Source organism: Orycteropus afer, unplaced genomic scaffold (assembly GCF_000298275.1).
Source record: "Orycteropus afer afer isolate SDZICR_OR568_19922 unplaced genomic scaffold, OryAfe1.0 scaffold00062, whole genome shotgun sequence".
In the NCBI taxonomy this organism is placed as follows: Eukaryota; Metazoa; Chordata; class Mammalia; order Tubulidentata; family Orycteropodidae; genus Orycteropus; species Orycteropus afer.
Genome location: NW_006921649.1, coordinates 5901782 through 5922338, shown reverse-complemented (window position 1 = coordinate 5922338; position 20557 = coordinate 5901782). Strand labels below are relative to the sequence as shown.

The window sequence follows — 20557 nt, the reverse complement described above, 5'->3', positions numbered from 1 at the left end:
CCAGGTCTTTCCACATTTCATTATAGTAATTGGCTTTGTCTGCTCGAGCTGCTCTTTGAAATATTCTGTTCAGCTCTTTTATCTTGTCTTTCTTCCATTTGCTTTGGCTACTCTTTGCTCAAGGGTAAGTTTCAGAGTCTCTTCTGACATCCACTTTGGTCTTTTCTTTCTCATATTTTTTAATGACCTCTTGCTTTCTTTATGGATGTGCTCTTGATGTCATCTCACAATTCTTCTGGTTTTTGGTCATTGGTTTTCAATGCATCAAATCTATTCTTTAGATGGTCTCTAAATTCAGGAGGGATATATTCAAGGTCATATTTTGGCTCTTATGGACTTGTTTTAATTGTCTTCAAGTTGAACTTGCATATGGGCAGTTAATGGTCTGTTCCACAATCAGCTCCTGGCCTTGTTTTGGCTAAAGATATTGAACTTTTCCATTGCCTCTTACCACAGATGTAGTCAATCTGATTCCTATGTACTCTATCTGGTGAAGTCCAGATGTATAGCCACTGTTTGTGTTGTTGAATAAAGGTATTTGCAATGAACAAGTCGTTGGTCTTGTAAAATTCTATCATGTGATCTCCAGCATTATTTCTGGCACCAAGGCCAAATTTTCCAACTACTGGTGATTCTTCCTTGTTTTCAACTTTTACATTCCAATCACCAGTGATGAGCAACACATCTTGATTACATGTTCAGTTAATTTCAGACTGCAGAAGTTGATAAAAGTCTTCAATTTGCCTTTGGTGGTTGGTACATAAATTTGAATAATGGTTGCATTAACGGGTCCTCCTTGTAGGCATATGGATATTATCTTATCATGGACAGCATTGTACTTCAGGACATATCTTGAAACATCCTTTGTGATGATGAATGCCACACCATTACTCTTCAATTTGTCATTCCTGGCATGGTAGATCATATGGTTGTCTGATTCAAAATCCCCAAAACCTGTCCATTTCAGCTCACTAATGCCTAGGATATCAATCTTTATGCATTCCATTTCATTGTTGACAACTTCCAATTTTCCTAGATTCATACTTCGTACATTCCATGTTCTGATTATTAATGGATGTTTGCAGCTATTTCTCCCAATTTGAGTTGTGCCATGTCAGCATATGGAGGTCCTGAAAGACTTAATTTTTCCATATCTTTAAGGTTGTTTCTACTCTGTTAAGGCAGTGCTTTCCCAGACCTATTTTGAGTGCCTTCTGACCCAAGGGGCTCATCTTCCTGCACTGTGTTGGACAACATTTCCGAGCTATTTATAAAGTTGCCCAGTAATGTTTCAGACAGTGTTTCTCTGTTATTCAGAAGGTTTTTCCCAGCCAATTTTTGAGAAGTGGAAGGACTCCTCCTTCTTCCTAGTCTGTCTTAGTCTGTAAGCTGCATTGAAACCTGTGCACCATGTGCAACTCTGTTGGCATCTGAAACACTAGTGGCACAGCCTCAAGCCTCACAGCAATGTACAAGACCTACAGGATGACAAACTGACAGACAAGTTTTTCTCCCTTAGCTGTTGCAAACCTCTGTGCCCTCCCCTTACCTAATTCCTCCCTGGAACCTGTCACTTTGTGGTCACTTTCTTGGCTCTATGGGGCTTGGGCCCTAGTCTTGCCTCCCACCCCTTTTTACCTGGATATCCTGCCACTCCACTATTAGTTATAGCAGTTAAAATTTATTGGCTGGCTACTACTTGCCACTTATTCTCCTGATACCCTTATGATTTTTCTCATTTTCAGATGAGAAGTCTGAGGTTCACAGAGGTAAAGCAACTCACTTAAGTTCACATAGCTTAAGTGGTGTGGTGAGGATTGAAGGGTATGTTGGATGGACCCAGGGGCCTGTACATCTAACTACTATTCAAATCTTGTGCTAATTATGAGAAATTAAATGATATAGGTATCCAAGCAGTTATCAGAGACCAGATCATCAGGGGAAGGATTTTTTTTTTATCTGTGCAAGTCAGTTCTGAAAGAGAAAAGTGTGGCCAATGAGAGAAATGGCCTATTCAGTGGGAAGGAAATTAGATGCCATTATTAATATCCATATTAAGCAATAATGATGCTCGGTACAACAGAAACTATGCACCTTAGAATGGAATTGTGTGTGGCAACCAGAAATAATCTCCAGTGTGATGTTCTTCAGTGGTATAAATCTGTATTAGTTTCCTAAAGCTGCTGTAACAAAGCACCACAAAGTGGGTTTAGAGAACCACTGCTTTAAAGAATAGAAATTTATTGTCTCATAGTTCTGGAAGCTAAAGTCCTAATCCATGTGGGCCGTGTTCCTTTGAAAGTCTCTAGAGGAAAATTCTTTTGTGTCTTTCCCAGTTTATGGTAGCCTCACGTGTTCCTTGCCTTGTAGATAGATCTGTACATAGCTGCTCTTCCTCTGTCTGTCTCTGTGTCTCTTTTCCTATTTTATAAGGGCATCAGTCATATTGGATGAGGACCTGTCCAATGTTATGACCTCATGTTAACTGATAACATCTTCAAAGACCATATTTTCAAACCAGGTCATATTCACAGGTATCAGGGGTTTGGACTTCAAGATACCTTTATTGAAGACACAATTCAATCTGATTATAACACTATCTGTAACAATGGTGGAAAAACATAGCCTTCAGAATGAAGGATCTGTTTCATTGGTACATAGGTAGTTGCATATTTGCCAGTAGACCTGCAGTCTTTTCATGTATTGTGATGTTTGGCTCAAACATAATGACCCTTTGCCCTTCCAGGAACTTTATCGACTTTGAAAAAGCCCCATATAGGGAAGTGATCATTTTGAAACCCTGGGCTGTGTTCGTTGAAAGGCTGACTGGAGCCAGAGGAGGAATTACCAACCTCCCTGCTAATCTGGCTCCCAGTATCATGCATTAAGCCAACTAGCAAAAATCATTATGAAGTTTTTGCTGAAAGGGCAAGTGTAGAAAAACATGTTTCTAAACAGAATAATAGTCTTTGCCATTTTTTTTTCCAACTTGCATACCATCTGGAAATTCTGATTTTTTTTCCCCCCCAAAGGGTAGGAAAGAAATGTGCTCCAGGCACAAATAAATGTTTATAGCTCAGTTATAAACTGAGAATGGTGGGGCTTAGACAGGCTGGCAGTGATAGAGCTCAGGCTACAGCAAGACAAGTAATGCTGTGGGGATCAGCCCAGCTTGTTCCGCACATTCCAAGGTCAGATTACCCAGTAAGTAAGGTAAGCACAGGCTTACTTGTGCTTACTTACTAATCTGTAGTGAATAGTTTCGTGTGAAACTGTTCACTGCTCACAGGAACTGTTCATTATATATTAGTAAGTAAGCACAAGTAAGCCTGCACTTACTTTGCTTATTGGGTAATCTATCCCTGTCATTAGAAGCCCTGGTGACACAGTGGTTAAGCACTCAGCTGCTAACCAAAAGGTCAGCAGTTTGAATACATCAGTCACTGTGAAGGGGAAAACTGTGGCAGTCTGCTTCCAGTGATTACAGCCTTGGAAACCCTATGGGGCAATTGTACTCTGTCCTCTAGGTTTGCTATGATGAGTGCTAGCAAATATTTGTACATCTAAATATCTAGGTTTTTTTTTATCATTGTTGTCCCTGTCAGGGATTGTAAATTTGACTCTGTAGGAAGGTGGTATAGGGTTGGTAGAGAAAGAGATGCTAGCCATACCTAGAAGCAGAATCTTTGATGTGATGAAAAAACGTGAAATGCTCACTACATATTTGCAAGAAAGCAAAGTAAGCCCATGCTTACCTTGCTTATTGGGTAATAACACTGTCAATGGCCCTGTAATTGGGAAATCTTGCTTCTCCTAACTTCATTTAAGCAAATGTTTGGGAAGAAATCTTTATTTGGGGTTTGTTTTAATTCTTAGAAGGTAAAAGAAAAAGATGAAGAGCTAATATTGTCTATCTCAACATGCTGAAGGACGTCTTCACTTTTGGAAAATAAAACTCCAAAAATGGCAGCCCTTGGAAGTTTGTTAAATGGACAAAGTGAGAGACATAATGACGTCAGTGATGAGAACAGCAACTACTGATATTCATGGATTGCTGACTAAGTGCTTGATACCACACACCATGTTTCATAAGGACTCATTTATTCTGAGCATCAATCTTATGAGGCAGCACCATTTTGCAGATGAGGAATCGGAGGAGCAGAGACTAAATGACCTGCTTAAGGTCACATAGATGCTAAATGAAGAAGCTGGTGTTTGAATTTGGGCAGACTGACCCAAGGTCCTATACTATATAGACTCTTTCAGTGTTGAGTTACCAATCATATATTATAGTCCATACTTGGTCAAGAGGAAAAAACTGATATACTGGAAGATTGCTCTTCTCCCTCTAACCCAAAAAGCCAAACTTATTCCATGCAAGTCAAGCCCAACTCAGTGACTCTATAGGACAGAGTAGAACTGCCCATCCATATGGTTTCCAAGACTGTAAATCTTTACATAAGCAGACTGCCTCATCTTTCTCCCACAGAGTGGCTGGTGGGTTCTGATCAACGATTTTTCAGTTAGCAGCCAAGTGCTTAACCATTGTGCTACCAGGTCTCCTCTTCTCTTAAAAAAAAAAAAAAAAAAACAAAAAAACACCAAACACACTGCCATTGAATTGATTTTGACTCACAATAACCCCCACTGGGTTTCCATGGAAGTAGATTATCCCATCTTCCTTACACAGAGCAACTGGTGAGTTTGAACCACCAAACTTCTGGTTAGCAGTCAAATGACTTAGGCACTGCACCACCAGAGCTCCTTTCTTTTCTCTCTGTTGTTGTTATTTGCCATCGAGTTGGACCCAACTCATAGCGATCCCTCCTTAGGTTTCTGAGGTGGTATCACTACGGAAGTAGATTGCCCAACCTTCCTTCTGAGGAGTGGCTGGTGGGTTTGAATCGCCAACCTTCTGGTTAGCAGTCAAGTGCCTTAGGCACTATGCTACCAGAGCTGCTTCTTTTCTCTCTACTTGCCTATAATTTGTGTTGTTATACTCCTTGGAGGGATCAATCAATTATGGGAGAACAGAAGGGCAGTGTTTGCACGGGGAGATAGCTCAGGGGGGCAGGAGTGCATTGAAGGGAAGCACACAGGGAAGAGATAATTACAGGGAGGAAGTGGGGAGAGAACTATTACATTGTGGGGATTTCAGTCAACGTCACGAAATAAAATGCGTATGAACTGTTGTATGGAAAATGAATTTGCTTTGTAAACTTTTACCCAAATCACAATGAAAATTAAAAAAAAAAATGGTATTCTTATAGGAAAGTCCTAGGAAAGTTGAAATGGGTTTGGGAATGATGTAAAGCAGTCAGCAAACTTATTCTGTAAAGGGCTAGATGGTAAATATTTTCAGCTTTGCATGCCATACAATCTGTTGCAACTACAACCCTGCCACTGTAGTGTAAAAGCAACCATAGAAAATACGTAAGCAAATCAGCATGGTTGTGTTAATTTTTTCTATATTTATTAATTCAATCTTTATTTAGAAAAACTATGAGTCGGGGCCGACTCGACGGCACATAACAACAACAACAACAAGTGACCCTCCAGTGTCAGTCCATAGATTGTAGTTTGATGACCCCTCATAGAGAGGACACTATGAATTTCAAATGAGTGACAGGTTTTGAGAGTGATCCATGAAATTCTACTTGGGAATATATTTTTTCTTAAAATCAGTGCACAAATTGGGTCCATGTTATGTGTCCTTTAAAAGTTCTTGTACACTTTGCCCTCTGGGCCCAACCAATCAAACTGGATTCCCTTATGCTATCTGAGCAGGTCAGAATCTTGTATTGAACTTTTCTTCTCCAAGCTTATCTAATCCGAGATCTGTAGAAAAAGTGCTCCATGCCGCTGTAATGAAGATTTATGAGTTCATTCCTTTTAAAGAAGAAATACATGTGAGATGGTGAGTGATTCTGGCATGTGTGTGCTCACTTTTCTTGATGTGAAACCTAACCACCAATCACGTTAGGGCTTAATTGAAAGAGAGAGAGGAGGTGGGGGGAAAAAAGCCATGAACAATAACAAATGGAAAAAGGAAAGGACGACAAAGCCCAAAGACCATACTCTCTCAACTAATTAATCAAGTGCTTTGTTTCCACTAACATATCAGAGTGTGTAGGCTGCCCTGTCTATTAGACTCCTTTCCAAACCTGAAGAATGTAAACACTCCTAAAGACCCAGTAATGAAATCTCTATCGATGTGCTATCTTAGATGGGACTCACATGCTGGTGTTTTGCTTACATTTTAATTTGCTCCTGCAGGATACTTACCCAGTAATTGCTTAATAAGATTAACCTCCTTGGCAATGTGTTGTGTCTCTTGATTAAAACAGTACCAGAGTGAAGGATTATTGTATACCACACACACATACACACACACACACAAAAGAAAAGGAGGGAGGGTGTTATTTAATTAACTTATTGCCAATATATCTTGATTGCCTCTTTGAAACACTGGAAAAGAAGCCAATTGGAGTTGATTCAGGTTATCTCAATGTATAGAATTGGGGAGGGGAAAGAAGGAGATCACTGAGTAAGGAAACACAAACCTAAAGTCATTTACCCTGAAAGAGTTATGTGTGTGTAGAGAAAAACTTCTTTGCATTTTTTAACCTGAACTTTGACATGAATGAGGAAGAAATGTGATGATCTTTAGTCATCAGAAGAGTACAATTTGGGTGTTCACAAAGGAAATGTAAACTTTCAACAATTTTAAATTATCTCACTTTTGCATGAGCATCCTATTGGCAAAATTCACTGGACAATGATTGGCTAACACTTTGTCTGTCTCATAACTCATTTGGAAAATATCTGAACTGATACTGCTTTATGACTTACACAACATTTGCAAAGCATGTTGCATCTGTGGGGAACAATTCAGGTCTTTCCAAGATGCAACAGAAAGTATTTCTTCATTGTTAATTTAGAGACACGGTACTCTTGGTTAAGACTTGTTCCTGATGAGAGCCTCCTTCCTGCTTTCAGGCAAAAAGCATATATTGTCTATCTCAATATAAGCCAAAGGGGACGTGGGAGTTGGCACTAGAGCTTACTCGCATACGGGAGGAGTAGCCAACCTCATTTATGGAGGCCAACACATAACACATCTGTGAAGGATGCTACTGAAAACTTGTTTGGATCTTACTTCAGAGTGTATACACCTATAAAGTCTACCGATGATAGATTATACATATTCATTTCCAAATGTGTATGCTGAATTTTTCTGAAAGGATGATGTACTGACTTATAGATTAAAAGACACTTAAGGATAAAACATAACAGACCTCTCATGCAGGATTTCTTGTGAGCAGCACTACTGACATCTTGTTGTTGATGTTGTTGTTACGTGCTGTCGAGTTGGACCTGACTCGTAGCCACCCCTCCTTGGGTTTCTGAGGCGGTATCACTATGGAAGTAGATTGCCCCACCTCCCTTCCAAGGAGTGGCTGGTGGGTTTGAACCACCAGCCTTCTGGTTAGCAGTCAAGTGCCTTAGACACTACACTACTAACATCTTAGATGGAATAATTCTTTGTTGTGGGAGGCTGTGCCTTGTTTGACATTTAGCAACATCCCTCACCTATATCCATCAAATGCCAATAGCACCCCCTCTGATTGTAACAATCAAAATGTCTCCAGACATTGCCAAATGTCCCCTGGGGAGGGGAGCCAGGGCACAATTGCTTTTAGCTGAAAGTCACTTCCATAAAAGAAACTGGAGTAGATGGTGTTAAGAACTGGAAGTGAACAGATTACAAGTCTAAGGCCGATAAATTTGGCTCCTGGCTTTTTCGGTCAGTTAAGGCAAAATATAGTTCTCATTTTTATGTCTAGTTTTTTTTTTTTTTTTTAAACCATCTGATAATAGAAAGCATATAATTTCATCTTCAGATAAAGCCCTTTCATGCTTACTTAAAGGTAATTTAGTGTTATGATTATGACAGATGAGTCGAACGATTCTTAAGGAATGGGTAAAAGACAAAAAAGTCATCCTGGAAGCATTAGGACAGCTCTAGGGAGGATAATTTAAGCAACATTAGCATCTCATGATGACTAATGTACAACTCTAAGGGCAGATGAAGTTGCGAATCTTCTCTGAGCAACTTTAGAAAGAGAAGACAGTGGGATTGAGTTGGTGCCACCTTCCACTGTTAGTGTGCAAATGGTTGATCTTAGGAAAATCTCACCATCTTGGTCAAAGACACGTGGGCATCAAACAGGGCTCAGAACTGAGTTCAAATCTGTAACTGCCTACTTTTTTTTAAATTTTTTGATTTAGAGTGAGTTTCTAAAATATTTTGGGCCTCAGTTTCTGGTAGGTGATTTTCTTCCTTTTAGAGTTGTTGAGGGAGCTCTGGTAGCATAGTGGCTAAGACACTTGCCTGCTAACCAGATGGCTGGCGGTTCAAACCCACCAGCCACTCCTCGGAAGGAAGGTTGGGCAATCCTACTTCCGTAGTGATACTGCCTCGGAAACCCAAGGAGGGGTCGCTATGAGTCGGGGCCGACTCGACGGCACATAACAACAACAACAACAAGAGTTGTTGAAGTTATATAATACTAAGTCTGGTACATAGTAGCCTGTTATCAACAAGACAATTAAGGTTCATGGCAGTCCCATACATGCAGAGTAGAATGGCCCCATAGGGTTTTCAAAGCTCTGACGTTTTGTGAGGCAGATCACTAGGCCTTCCTTCCAAGCACATCTGGGTAGGTTCAGATTGCCAATCTTTTGGCTAGGAGTTGAGTGCTTAACCATTTGCTTTACCCACACAGGGACAGAATATACCTACTAAGTGCTACTTCTTCTCCATGTTTAGAAATAGCTTTGTGGGTGTTTTAAGAAATGTGGAACTTAACTGGCTATTTATGCTAAGAGGAAAAGTGGAAAATTCCATTTGGAGAAATCCTTCAATGCAATCTCTCCTGTTGGTGATTTCCATCCTGAATGTAGCACACCCTGCCACGTGCCAGGCAGCTAATTATACCATTGGCTGCTGTGGTCTTTTAATTGCTCCTGGTCCCCACTTCCCCAAGGTTCTGTTTTCTCTCCTCCTTCTTAGCACCTTGTTAGCACTTATTTTTTTCCCCCTGCAAGAATACAGTTAGTTGCCTGACTGATTCAATAAACATTTCTATTGTCCTCTTCACTGTTCTGAGAAAAGAAGCTTTGTTCCCGAGTTGTCAAAACTCCTTTCTATTCTCTGCAAAAGCGGAACAAGCATCTAGTCTTTCTCTTTCAAGCCGCACTAGGCGGTGTTTCCTCCCGGGGGAGGCTGCGTCTCTCCTTGCGGGAGAGGACTCTAGTCTAGTGGCATGTGCTGCCTGCTGTTCTCTGCCTCTGATTAGGCAGGACTTTCTCCTGCTGCTGCTACCACTCCAGCTGCTGCTGTTGCTGCTGCTCCTGCCCAGGCCTTGGGAGGCTTTCAAGTAGCTCCAGCCCGTGCCAGCCGCTGTAGATAGCATAGGTATGCACATTGCTCTGAGCAGGCACCGTGCCAGCTCCCAACGACTCCAGCCAAATACAGCTAACAGACAGGAACAGCAAACAGCTTTTAACGGGGACACCTATGAAAGGCAAGGCTTTTTCTTTTTTTTCCCCCCACTTTCTTCTCCTTTTTGCATACCTTCCAAGATTTGGATTAGAAAACCTGAACCAGCTGGCGAGAGCTCTGAATTTTCCTATGACCTCAAGAGGGCAAGCAGCAGCTGTAACCTCACCTTTGCCTCCAGATGGCATTGTTGCCACATCATCGTTTCCTGGTAAGCCGGTCCTTATCCCATTGTTAAAGGTGTGTCCATCTGCCGGCTGGAGTTGCCAATTGAGTCCGAGCAGATGCATTGCTGCAGGAGAGACAAAGTAATGAAAATATGAATAGATAATTCAGCAATGCAAATGTCAAGGGGGAGGGCCAGGTGCCTTTTCCAAGAGATTGCCTTTTAAGGAAGCTGCAGTTCAAAAATGGCTTGCCCCAGGCCGCAGGGATTAGCTAAATACAGAAAGCATGTTGATCTGGGCACTTATGTCTTCCATGCTGTTGCCACAGGCTCAGGGGGAGAGGGTCCCCCATCGTGGGTAGCGGAAGGAGGAGAAAACAAAGGCCAGACCTTCCAAACAGTGCCACCATGGAGGGAAAAAGCTACTTTTGGAATCACAGTTGCCTTAAGGGGACCAGTCCATCCCATCCATCCTTTTCCACACTCCCGGTAGGGTTGTTTTCAGACTGGTCATCCAGGGACATTGTCAAGGATGGTTTTCCCCCAAACATAAGTGAATTTTTACCCAAATTGTGGCTGGAGGGGTCCCTATGAGTTGGGTCTGACTCGAGGGCACATAACAACAACAACTAGTCTCGCTGTACTTTCATTGAAATACCACTGGAATCAGCAGTATCTGCATTTGTATTGGCCCAGTTTAAACCCCACCTCCCAAACTATTTAACTATTTTAAACTTTCAAAATATTTTTCCTTTCCACCAAATATTCATGATAAGTTGACAGCATTCAGCATATTGTAGAAAAAGCTCAGGGAGTGGGAAAGGAGTCTTTTCCTGAAAATATTAATATTTCCCTCTCTCTGAGTCTCAGGCTCTCTTCTTTCTCTTTCTCACAAACATACATGTGCGCGCACACACACATACTTTATCAGTGTACATTGTTGCCAGCTGCCATCAAGTTGGCCTCTGACTGGTGGTGACCCCATGAACAACAAGATTGGACCACTGTGATCCAATTTTCAGCATTTTTAGAAGTAGATTGCCACGCCTTTCTTTCTAGTTTGTCTTATTCTGGAAGCTCCACTGAACCCTGTTCAGCGTCACATTAACATGAAAGTCTCCACTGACAGATGGGTGGCGGTTGTGTTTGGGCCAGGAATTGAACCCAGAACTCTCTATCTCTCTCTCTTTTTAAAAATTGTGATCTGGGTGAAAGTTTATAATTCAAATTCATTTTCCTTACAGCAATTCATACACATTTGGGTTCATGACATTGATTGCAAGCCCCATAACATAGCAGCTCTCTTCTCACTTCTTTCCTGTGGTTACCTTTACCCTGTTTCCTTCTTTCCTATGCATTCCTCCCTCTGAGCTATCTTCCTTTCCAAATATTGCCCTTTTGATCTTCCAGGATTGATTGTTTTAAGGAGGGTAACTACCTGGTGCAAATGTTCATCTTATGTGGCTGTCTATTGTGTGGCTAAGGAACTCTGGTGGTGCAGTGCCTAAGGCACTTCTGCTCACCAGAAGGTTGGAGGTTCAAACCCACCAGCCACTGGGGCAATCTACTTCCATAAAGATGTGCCGTCTTGGAAACCCAATTGGGGTCTCTATGAGTTGGAATCGACTCAATGGAAATTTTTTTTTTTTTAATTGTTTGCTGGAAGCCAGGCCCGAAGGATGACTAGGGGCCATAGTCTCAGGGGTTTACCAGTCTCTATCAGACCAGTAAGCCTGATCTGTTTTATAATGTTGAGTTTTGTTCCACATTCCCCCCCCCCCCACACACACTTTATCCAGGATCTCCTGCACTAATCCTTTTCTGAAGGGTTGACAGTGGTAACTGGGCACCATCTAATTCTTCTGATCGCAGGGTCATGTAGGCTGAGGATCGAATGGTCCACTAGTCCCTTGGACTAATTGTTTCCATGCACCTTTGTGAACCCAGATCTCTTGCATAGAAGGTGAGAATTCTACCACTGAACCACTACTGCCTCTTTACCAGTTTATAGAATAAGGTAGAGTCCAGACTCACTGCTTCTTCTTTGCTAAGGTAACAAACCTGCCTGTAGAACTCTTGTTTTACTTCCATGTCCACGTCAACCTTCAAACACAAACTTCCTTCTCGACTCCTCCCTTGTTACTTTGTCTGCATCCCCAATTAGTTTATCAAGTACAATATACCCCATCTCTGATGGTTCTTAGTGAGTTCTTCTTGCTGAATGGAATAAAAGGCAAATCCAAACACTTTTATTCTTTCAAAGCCTTCATCTAAGACATGGTTCTTTTGTGAATAAATCTGGAGTTGAGCCCTCTGCATATTTCCCATCTAACAATAACTGTCTGTGTCTATCTGGTATTTCAACTGGACACAGGTTGACGCTGTTGCTGTGTTTGCAGGCAAGAAAGGACTGTTGACAAGGAGAGGTTTAGAGTTTGATGCAGGGGAAGGAGAAACAATTAACCACAGGAAACACAATTAACAATGCTTAGGAAATTGTTCACACAGCAATTAATTCTGCATGCCTACCACCACTTAAAGTCAGGCTGCATTCTATTAAGGTTAAAAACCAATCTTTAAACAATGCAGTTGTGAATGACAGCCCCACATTAGGGTGGCTGGGTGTCCATGTGCCAACGTTGGTGCCTTCTTTCTTACACGTGTCCTAATCTCAGAACCACATTTTCTTTCTATACATTACTCTGAAGTGCAAGTCCCACCATTGCAAGTGTTCAAGATGATAAATACTAATAAGACTAAGTGACATTTACTGTATACTTTCCATCAAGGTAACACCTAATTTTCTCTTGTAGTTTATCCGTTATATGTAGGTCACTTACTTGAAGAGACCAGATCCTATTGCTTCAAATAATGACATATTTTTACTTCACAGAGGTCAGGAAATGAGAACTAATCATGGCTGCTTTGAGATAACGATAGCTTTTGATTTGTAATTACCAGGTGAAGGAATCCAAGGAATTAGCTATTTGAAAATGACTTCTTTTTTTTTTAAAAAAAATGATTCTATTGGGTTATCAGGGCTTGCCTGGAGCCAGCTCCTTCTGCCCTCAGGATGCCATTCTTTAGAGTCTGTGACTTCAGGTAGACAGAGACAGGTGTTGCACTTGCAGCTGGGACCCAAGCCTAACAAAGCTTTGATTTTCACATCTATACAAGCAGGTGGTGGGTCCATCAGGCAAAGATGACAACCTTCCCAATGCCCCATCGATGTGAAAACCCTTGTCAAAAACGCTCTCCTCTTCTGGTACTCAATCTTGTCATTCCAAGGTGCAGAACATATTGCCATCATCAGCCGTGAGAGAAGAGCAAGCAAACAATAATCTTACTGAACAGAAAGGGAACATTCTTGAGGCTATGTTTTCTCTGTTTCCAAAGATGCCTTCCTTCCTGCCTGCCTTTTTGTTTTGGGTTCTAAAGAATCTCTTTATATATGAAAAAAGAAATGTCTTCTGAAAACCAGAAAACTACAGCTGGGATGAAAAGGGTTCGGGTCAGAGTGGATATGTAACTTCTCAGACAACTCACAGAAGTGAAAAGAAAAATAAGAAAGTGAGATTGAGATGGAAAAAGGGGCAAAGGCAAATCTGCTGGGCATAAAATTTGTCCTCCCAGCTGCAGCAATGCAACAAAAATGAAACTCAAGTTTGGGCATATTTTCTGTTGTTGAATTGAACTTTAAGTAAATAAGTGAGAATTATATCAGGGGTATAACCACCTTCTCTCTTGTTTTTTGGAGAATGTCTGAAATAGATTTCTGTTCACACTCCCCCCAACACACATACTCCATTGGACAGTCAACCCTTGTCTTGTAATTGAGTAAAGAAATGAAGACATCTTTTTGGCCTGTGGGATGGGTTTAAATGTCCTTAGGAGAAAAACCCAGGGGAGCAGTGAAGTAAATGAACTGCCTGAGTAATGACAACCCTGTTTCTTATTCTGCTACTGGTTTTGTTCCACGGTTTGGCCTGACAAATAAGTCTCTCAATAAATTCCTCCCTTTCCCTTTGGTAAAGTTTCTCTGAAGGGGCAGACAGATGCCACATATCTGAAACATCTGGAAGATCGAGCATAGTATCATGAGTATAGCAGCCACCTCGTAGATGTTTATTGAGGAGTTGGAGTGTAGGACATTAACCAAAAAAACCCACTGCCATTGAGTCGATTCTGACTCACAGTGACCCTATGGACAGAGTAGAAGGGTACCATAGGGTTTCCAAGGCTGTAAATCTCTACAGAAGCAGATTGCCTCATCTTTCTCCCATGGAATGGCTGGTACGTTCAAACTGCTGACCTTTTGGTTAGCAGCCCAATACTTTAACCACTGCACCACCGGAGCATCTTGTAGGACATTAAAATCTTACAAATAAAAAAAAAATACACAATACAGGAGCATAAAGGATAGAACAAAACAATGCTGGCTGAAATATGGACTAGTCTGCAAAGAGAGGGCTATTTTGATTATTTGTGTGTTGAACTGTGGTGGTTCTCACGTTACTATGATGCTGGAAGCTATACCACTGATATTTTAAATACCAGCAGGACCACCCAGACTAAAACATACTTGGAAGAAGGAACTGGAGATTTACTTTCAAAACTTACTCAATGAAACTTTATGGATCACAACTGAATATTGTCCAATTAGCTTGCTTTGGACACATCATCAGGAGAGACCAATCACTAGAGGAGGACATTATGTTTGGTGAAGCAGAGGGCTAGTAAGGGTGAGGGACTCCTCAAGGAGATGGATTGAAAAAATAGGTGCAGTGATGGACTTGAACATGCTGGTGATTGTGAACATGATGCAGGACAAGGCAATGTTCCATCCTGCTGAACATAAGGTCACCATGAGTGGGAGTTGAATTGATGGCAGCTAACACCACCAACAACATTAATACCTGCTGCCAATCATTGAATGTGTTCTGCAACCAGGTCCTGTAGTTGAGATTCTATGGACATTATCTTAACTAAGACTTTTGACTCATGTTTGAGGTAAGTACTCTTGTAGTCCTCATTTCAAAGATGAGGAAACTGTTGACTGTGATCTTTGACAACAGGGTGACTTCAGAATCAGAGGAAGATTATGTTGTTGTTGTTATGTGCTGTTGAGTCAGACCTGACTCAAAGTGACCCCTCTTTAGTTTTCCGAGGCAGTATCACTCCAGAAGTAGACTGCCCCATCTTCCTTCTGAGGAGTGGCTGGTGGGTTTGAACCACCAGCCTTCTGGTTAGCAGTTAAGTGCCTTAGGCACTACGCTACCAGAGCTCCTGAGGAAGATTATAGTGGGAAGTTATCTGCTACATACTTCATAGTGATCGGGTTACAAGTTCTGTGGACAATGGAGTCTCAGAGAAACTTGTCTCTGTCTCAAAACTCATGATAATCCCATTGTGGTTGATAAATGATTGTCTACCATATAAGCATCCCTTCCTGATTGTGAACATTCCTGAGGTGGTGTTCTATTTCCTCACACTGTTGAGTTCAGGTATGGCCATGTGACTTTGCAAGTACATACTTTTTTTTCCTTTGTCACCTTGTTAGCCTCGATCTTGAGTGAGGAAAACATGGGTCAGAGCCATGGTTGACCAGTGATGGGATATAGAATGAGTGAAAAATAAACTGTTACTGTTGTAAGATGAGAACCAGCCCATACAAGACAAACTTGACTGATATACTCACTTAAAAGGAAAGATGTCATTTTTATACAATAACACAACAGGTCTCTCTGTGTATTCCTTTAAGTTTTATTGGGTGCAGGTCCTTTCTAAAACCTAGGCAGGAAAAATGCATATTTAGGGCACTCCATTTGTTTCAAAGGAACTCTGGTGGTACAGTGGTTAAAGCATTCAACTGCTAAACAAAAGTTGGCAGTTTGAAACCACCAGCTGCTCTGTGGGAGAAAGATGAGGCAGCCTTGGAAACCCTGTGGGGCAGTTCTACTCTGTACCATAGGGTCGTTATGAGTTGGAATCTACTCAGTGGCAGTGGGTCTTTTTTTTTTTTTTTTTTCCCATTTGTTTTAAACAACAACAAAACTAGCTCTTTAAACACCCATGTCATATCTCTAATTTTAAAGTATTATCAGAGCCAGATGTAAAAAGCTGAAAAGCCTCAGAGTAGCCAATGTTAGTGCTTCTTTCTTCAAGATTTCGGATAAATGTTGACCTCATGAACTTACATTTTACCTAACAAGAGATCCTGGATGCAGTGGAGTGGTGCCCTTGCCCACAACACTAATGCTCTAGCAGCTTATCCCAAAAGGGAACGACCATCTTAGAGACAGAAGTGAAATGAGTTTGGGAGGCCCTCTCCCTCATGTTACTCACCCCATGACAGCCAAAATGCACAATTTATCATGATGTGACAGCCTCTACTCCACAGAGACTCTTGGCTGGAACAATGGGGCTCCAAGGGTCAGCTAGGATGGAATGGAGACGGGCCGGAAGTGAGGCCTTGTGTAATCCAGGTGGTAGCTGAGAAGTCAGCCACTAAAACTCAAAAGGCAGCCAACTCTCAATGCTTCTCTCTAATTGGTGAAAATTTCACAGGGTCCTGAATATAAACCAAGACAGGATGGACAGACCACACACTGATCCTGGATTTCAGCAAGAATAATAAATGAACCCAAATGGAGATAGGGTGATATTTTTCTTATTAAAGTTACTGTGTTTTTAGGCCAGATGGGCTCTAAATGAAATACTCAGAGGGAGCCAAAGTAAGAGAAAGGGATTGGGCTTGGTTGCAGGGAACTGAGAGTTCTCCAGCAATCACAAGGACAGGGAGATTACGTGCCTTGAAAAGCAGCAGCTTGGAATGGGGGCTATCTGCAATAGTAATTAGGGTATGTGTGGGCCTTGTTGGGTGCCACTTAGAACCTTCCATGTTCACTGGCTGGCAGAGGATCAACCTGACAAGAGAGTCAATCAATATGTCAGCAACACTTCCCAGAGAGCTGCTCAGCCCCTGCTTGTCAAAGAGGGCAAACATGGAGGCCACGATGCTCTTTGTTTGCTGAGCAGGGCCCCAGGAGCAGGGAGTATCTTTAAAGATCAGACTTGTCGATACATAACTCTAGGAAGAGATTGGGCTTTCCCTTTGAAAATGGGAGGCTTCAGCCCTAGCAGAGTTTAGGGAGTGGGAGGAGGCAGGCAAGCCTACTGGGTCTTGTGGCTCAGCATGCAGTCAGATTCAGAAGGGCCTTTGAGATGATGGAAAAGTTCGCTCAGAGACCAGGAAGGATGATGGGAAGGGTCAGGGCTGGGTCTCACTGCCCTGAATTGGCTAATTAAGTCAACAGTGCCAAGCCTCCTGTGGGAAATGTAGCCAATTCCAAGAACGTTACCACTGGGGCGGAGAATACAGTGGTGGAATCGTTAGGGTAAAATGTGCAGGCTAACCCTGGACTTACACAGTAACTGCCAAAGGTATCTCTGCAAACAACAGTGAAAAGTGTCACCTACAAATGAGCCCCTTCTATGATAATAGTGAAAATTAACGCTTATTTTTACAATGTTCCAGGTATTGTGCTAATTACTTTAAGTGCATCATTTATTCATTAGTTGTCATTCCATTAATATTGTTTGAGTAGTCTCTGAGTGGCACAAACAATTAAACTCTCAACTACTAGACAAAAGGTTGGTGGTTTGAATCCACCTGGAGGTTTATCAGAGTTCAGGCCTGGCAATCTGCTTCCAAAAGGTCACAGCCTTGAAAACCCTGTGGAGCACAGTTCTCTCTGCACACATGGGGTTGCAGTGAGTCTGAATTGACTTGACAGTAACTAACAACAACTGTGTGCCAGCAGTGTCCTGGGATCAGACATAATGCAGTTAACAAAAGAAAGCCCATACTCTCAGGGGAATTATGTTCTAGTGAGAGGCACAGAAACTAAAGACATAAGTGAAAAAACAGTATAGGGTTAGAGAATGACAGGGGATAGGAATTCAGAGTTTTTTGTTTTTTATTGTAGACTAGTTAAGGATGGCCTCTGTGATAGGTAACTTTGAGCTAACACCTAAAAAAAGTGAGAAAGCCATCCATACTGACATCCGGGGAAGAATATTGCTGGTTGGGTAGAGTTGGATAGAAGGGAGAGCAGAGGGCAATAGATGGGGTAGGCAGGGTTGTAGGGAGTGGGAACAGTTGGAGGGGCTTTACCTTTTACTATGGGTGAGGTAAGATGACAATAGAGGATTTTGAAGAGCACGAAAGCTCATTTAATTCCATTCTCACCCTATGTTGTTGTTGTTGTTGTTGTTATGTGCTGTCGAGTCGGCCCCGACTCATAGCGACCCCTCCTTGGGTTTCCTAGGCAGTATCACTACGGAAGTAGGATTGCCCAACCTTCCTTCCGAGGAGTGGCTGGTGGGTATGTTGTTGTTGTTATGTGGTGTCGAGTCAGACCCGACTCATAGCGACCCCTCCTTGGGTTTCCAAGGCAGTATCCCTAGGGAAGTAGATTGCCTCATCTTCCATCAGAGGAGTGGCTGGTGGGTTTGAACCACCAGCCTTCTGGTTAGCAATCAAGTGCCTTAGGCACTATGCTACCAGAGCTCCTCTTACATTGCATAGATAAGGAAAATGAGGCTCAGAGATGTTAGATAACTTGCCAGAGATCCCCCAGCCAGTACATGGGAAATTTGGGATTCAGATCCAGACACATGTAACTACAGAGCCAAAGCACATATGATCACACTTTTCGGCTAGTGACACCCATTCAGAATCCTTACTTGAAAGACTGGCCTCTCAAAGTTTCTAAGCAAACCACTACTTAGCCAAGACCGAACAGGGCAGGTAGATTATATTACTTATTAACTTTTGTCACTCACTTGCAAATGACATCTCCTTTTGTATAAGCAGTCATGAATCCTCTATACATATCTCCTTGGTCAGCAACCAGTTTGCGATTTCACTTAAAAGAACCACCATTGTAAATAAAAAATAAGACTGGAAACTTCAATTTATAGTCAGGCAGGCAACAATCAATGTTTGGTGACTTTCTCCTTAGTCAGTTTGCTTATTATCCTTTGGAGATAACAGTTGAGTACAGTATTTCTTCCTAAAAGAGAAGGGGCCCTCTGCAACGTATTAATGGTGTCATTTTTAGGACTTCTATGAGTGCCAAAATTACCTTCTGCCTAAAAGATGAGACGCAAACAAAACCACAAGGGATAACATTCTTGGAAATGCTTTAAGTCTTAAAGCAGTTTTTTAAAAATTAAGCCTTAAAGAAGTTTTTAAATAAATCTCTTTCAAACCACCTTGGTGAGGTGATTTTTCTTATTTCCTAGACTATATTGCAATAAATGGAATGGAATGAATCCTCAAAGCCCTGCATGGAAGTCACGCCCACAAATCCTTTTACTAGTAATGGGATTTGTGCACCTATCCCCCAAGAATGTTCTGAAAACTTACTTCCCTCTGTCCAACTTTCATCTTGCATCTTTCAAAATGATTACAAAGTGTGGTAGTTAAGTTTGTGTATCAGTTTGGCTGGGCCTGGTTGAGTGTCTGGGCAGCTGGATGTAGTTATTCCCCATGATGAGACTCTTAATCAACTCCGTGGTGGAATCTACTTTGAGCAGCTGAGTAGCTGCCTTAGGGAATGTGGTGTGCTTCCCGTATTTAAGGAGAAGCCTTGGGAAATGGTCTCTAGCTTATGGCACGTTTGAACTCTGTATGTAAGCTGTGTCATTGTTCAGCAGCCCTGCCATGCTCTGCCGACCTTGGGACTTTCAATGGCCTTGAATTAATGGACTTTCAATGAACTTGAATTAACATAACCAAACCATGTGGTTTGGTAATATTGGGACTGTGCCTTTTTACTTGTCAACCTTGGGCTTGTTAGGCTCAGCGGCTGTGTGAGTAAAGAAAAGCCTCTAGCTTCAGTGGGCTGGGAGCAGGAGGCAGAGCTGAAGTCCAAAGTTGAGGGGCTTTCACCCAGGCCCTAGAGCCTGGCACTTTGAACTCAGAGCTTAAAGCCTCCAAACTATAAGAGAATAAACTCCTGTTTGTTAAAGCCATTCCACCTATGGTATATTCCCATCAGAGTAGCACTAGGTAACCCAAACACAAAGCTTCCAAAAACCAAACTCACTGCCATCAAGTCAATTCCAACTCACAGTGACCCTATAGGACAGAGTAGAACTTCCCCACAGTGTCTCTAAGGCTGTAAATCATTACGGACAGAGACCACCTCATCTTTTTCCCACTGAGCAGCTGGTGGGTTAGAACTACTAACCTTTTGGTTAGCATCTGAGTGCTTTAACCACTGTGCCACCAGAACTCCTTTTGCAAAGCTTACAGCCCAGAAATTACACACAAGAAGAAGAATGAGGTGTAGATAAGATACCAGAATCCTGGCAGGACCACTAGAGATCAGATGGGGCTTTGTAGAAATGTACCTGTTTTCCTATCTCTATGGGCACTCCCTGACCTTCCAGCCATGGTCCTAAGAGGATCCTCAGTGATCTATCTGCTGCCTTCCTGATTCTAAAACCCAACTGCCTTAAAGTCAACTCTGACTCATGATGACCCCATGTGTGTCAGAGGAGAACTGTGCTCCATAGGATTTTCAGCAGCTGATTTTTTAGAAAGAGATCACCAAGCCTTTCTTCTGAGATGCTGCTGGGTGCTTTGAACTACCAACCTTTCAATCAGCAGCTGAGCTCATTAACCATTTACACCACACAGGGACTTTTTCTAAATTTAGCCCCATGCAAGAGCAGAGAGTTTTTCTGTCCCCTTCTGCATGTATGCCACGAGAACAAGGTGACAGCTATGTGAGGCAGTTCTGGGACTTGGGAGC

At 42.0% G+C, this 20557-nt stretch overlaps 1 protein-coding gene across 1 annotated transcript in view; it reads right to left on the bottom strand.

The window, feature by feature from the left end:
- The window catches only part of TENM2 (teneurin transmembrane protein 2), a 1334042-nt gene that overhangs the window by 268793 nt on the left and 1044692 nt on the right, over positions 1–20557 (bottom strand). The window contains exon 6 of the mRNA XM_042780802.1: positions 9735–9857. Within this exon, the coding sequence (XP_042636736.1) occupies positions 9735–9857 (123 nt within the window). The remainder of the gene's footprint in view (positions 1–9734; positions 9858–20557) is intronic.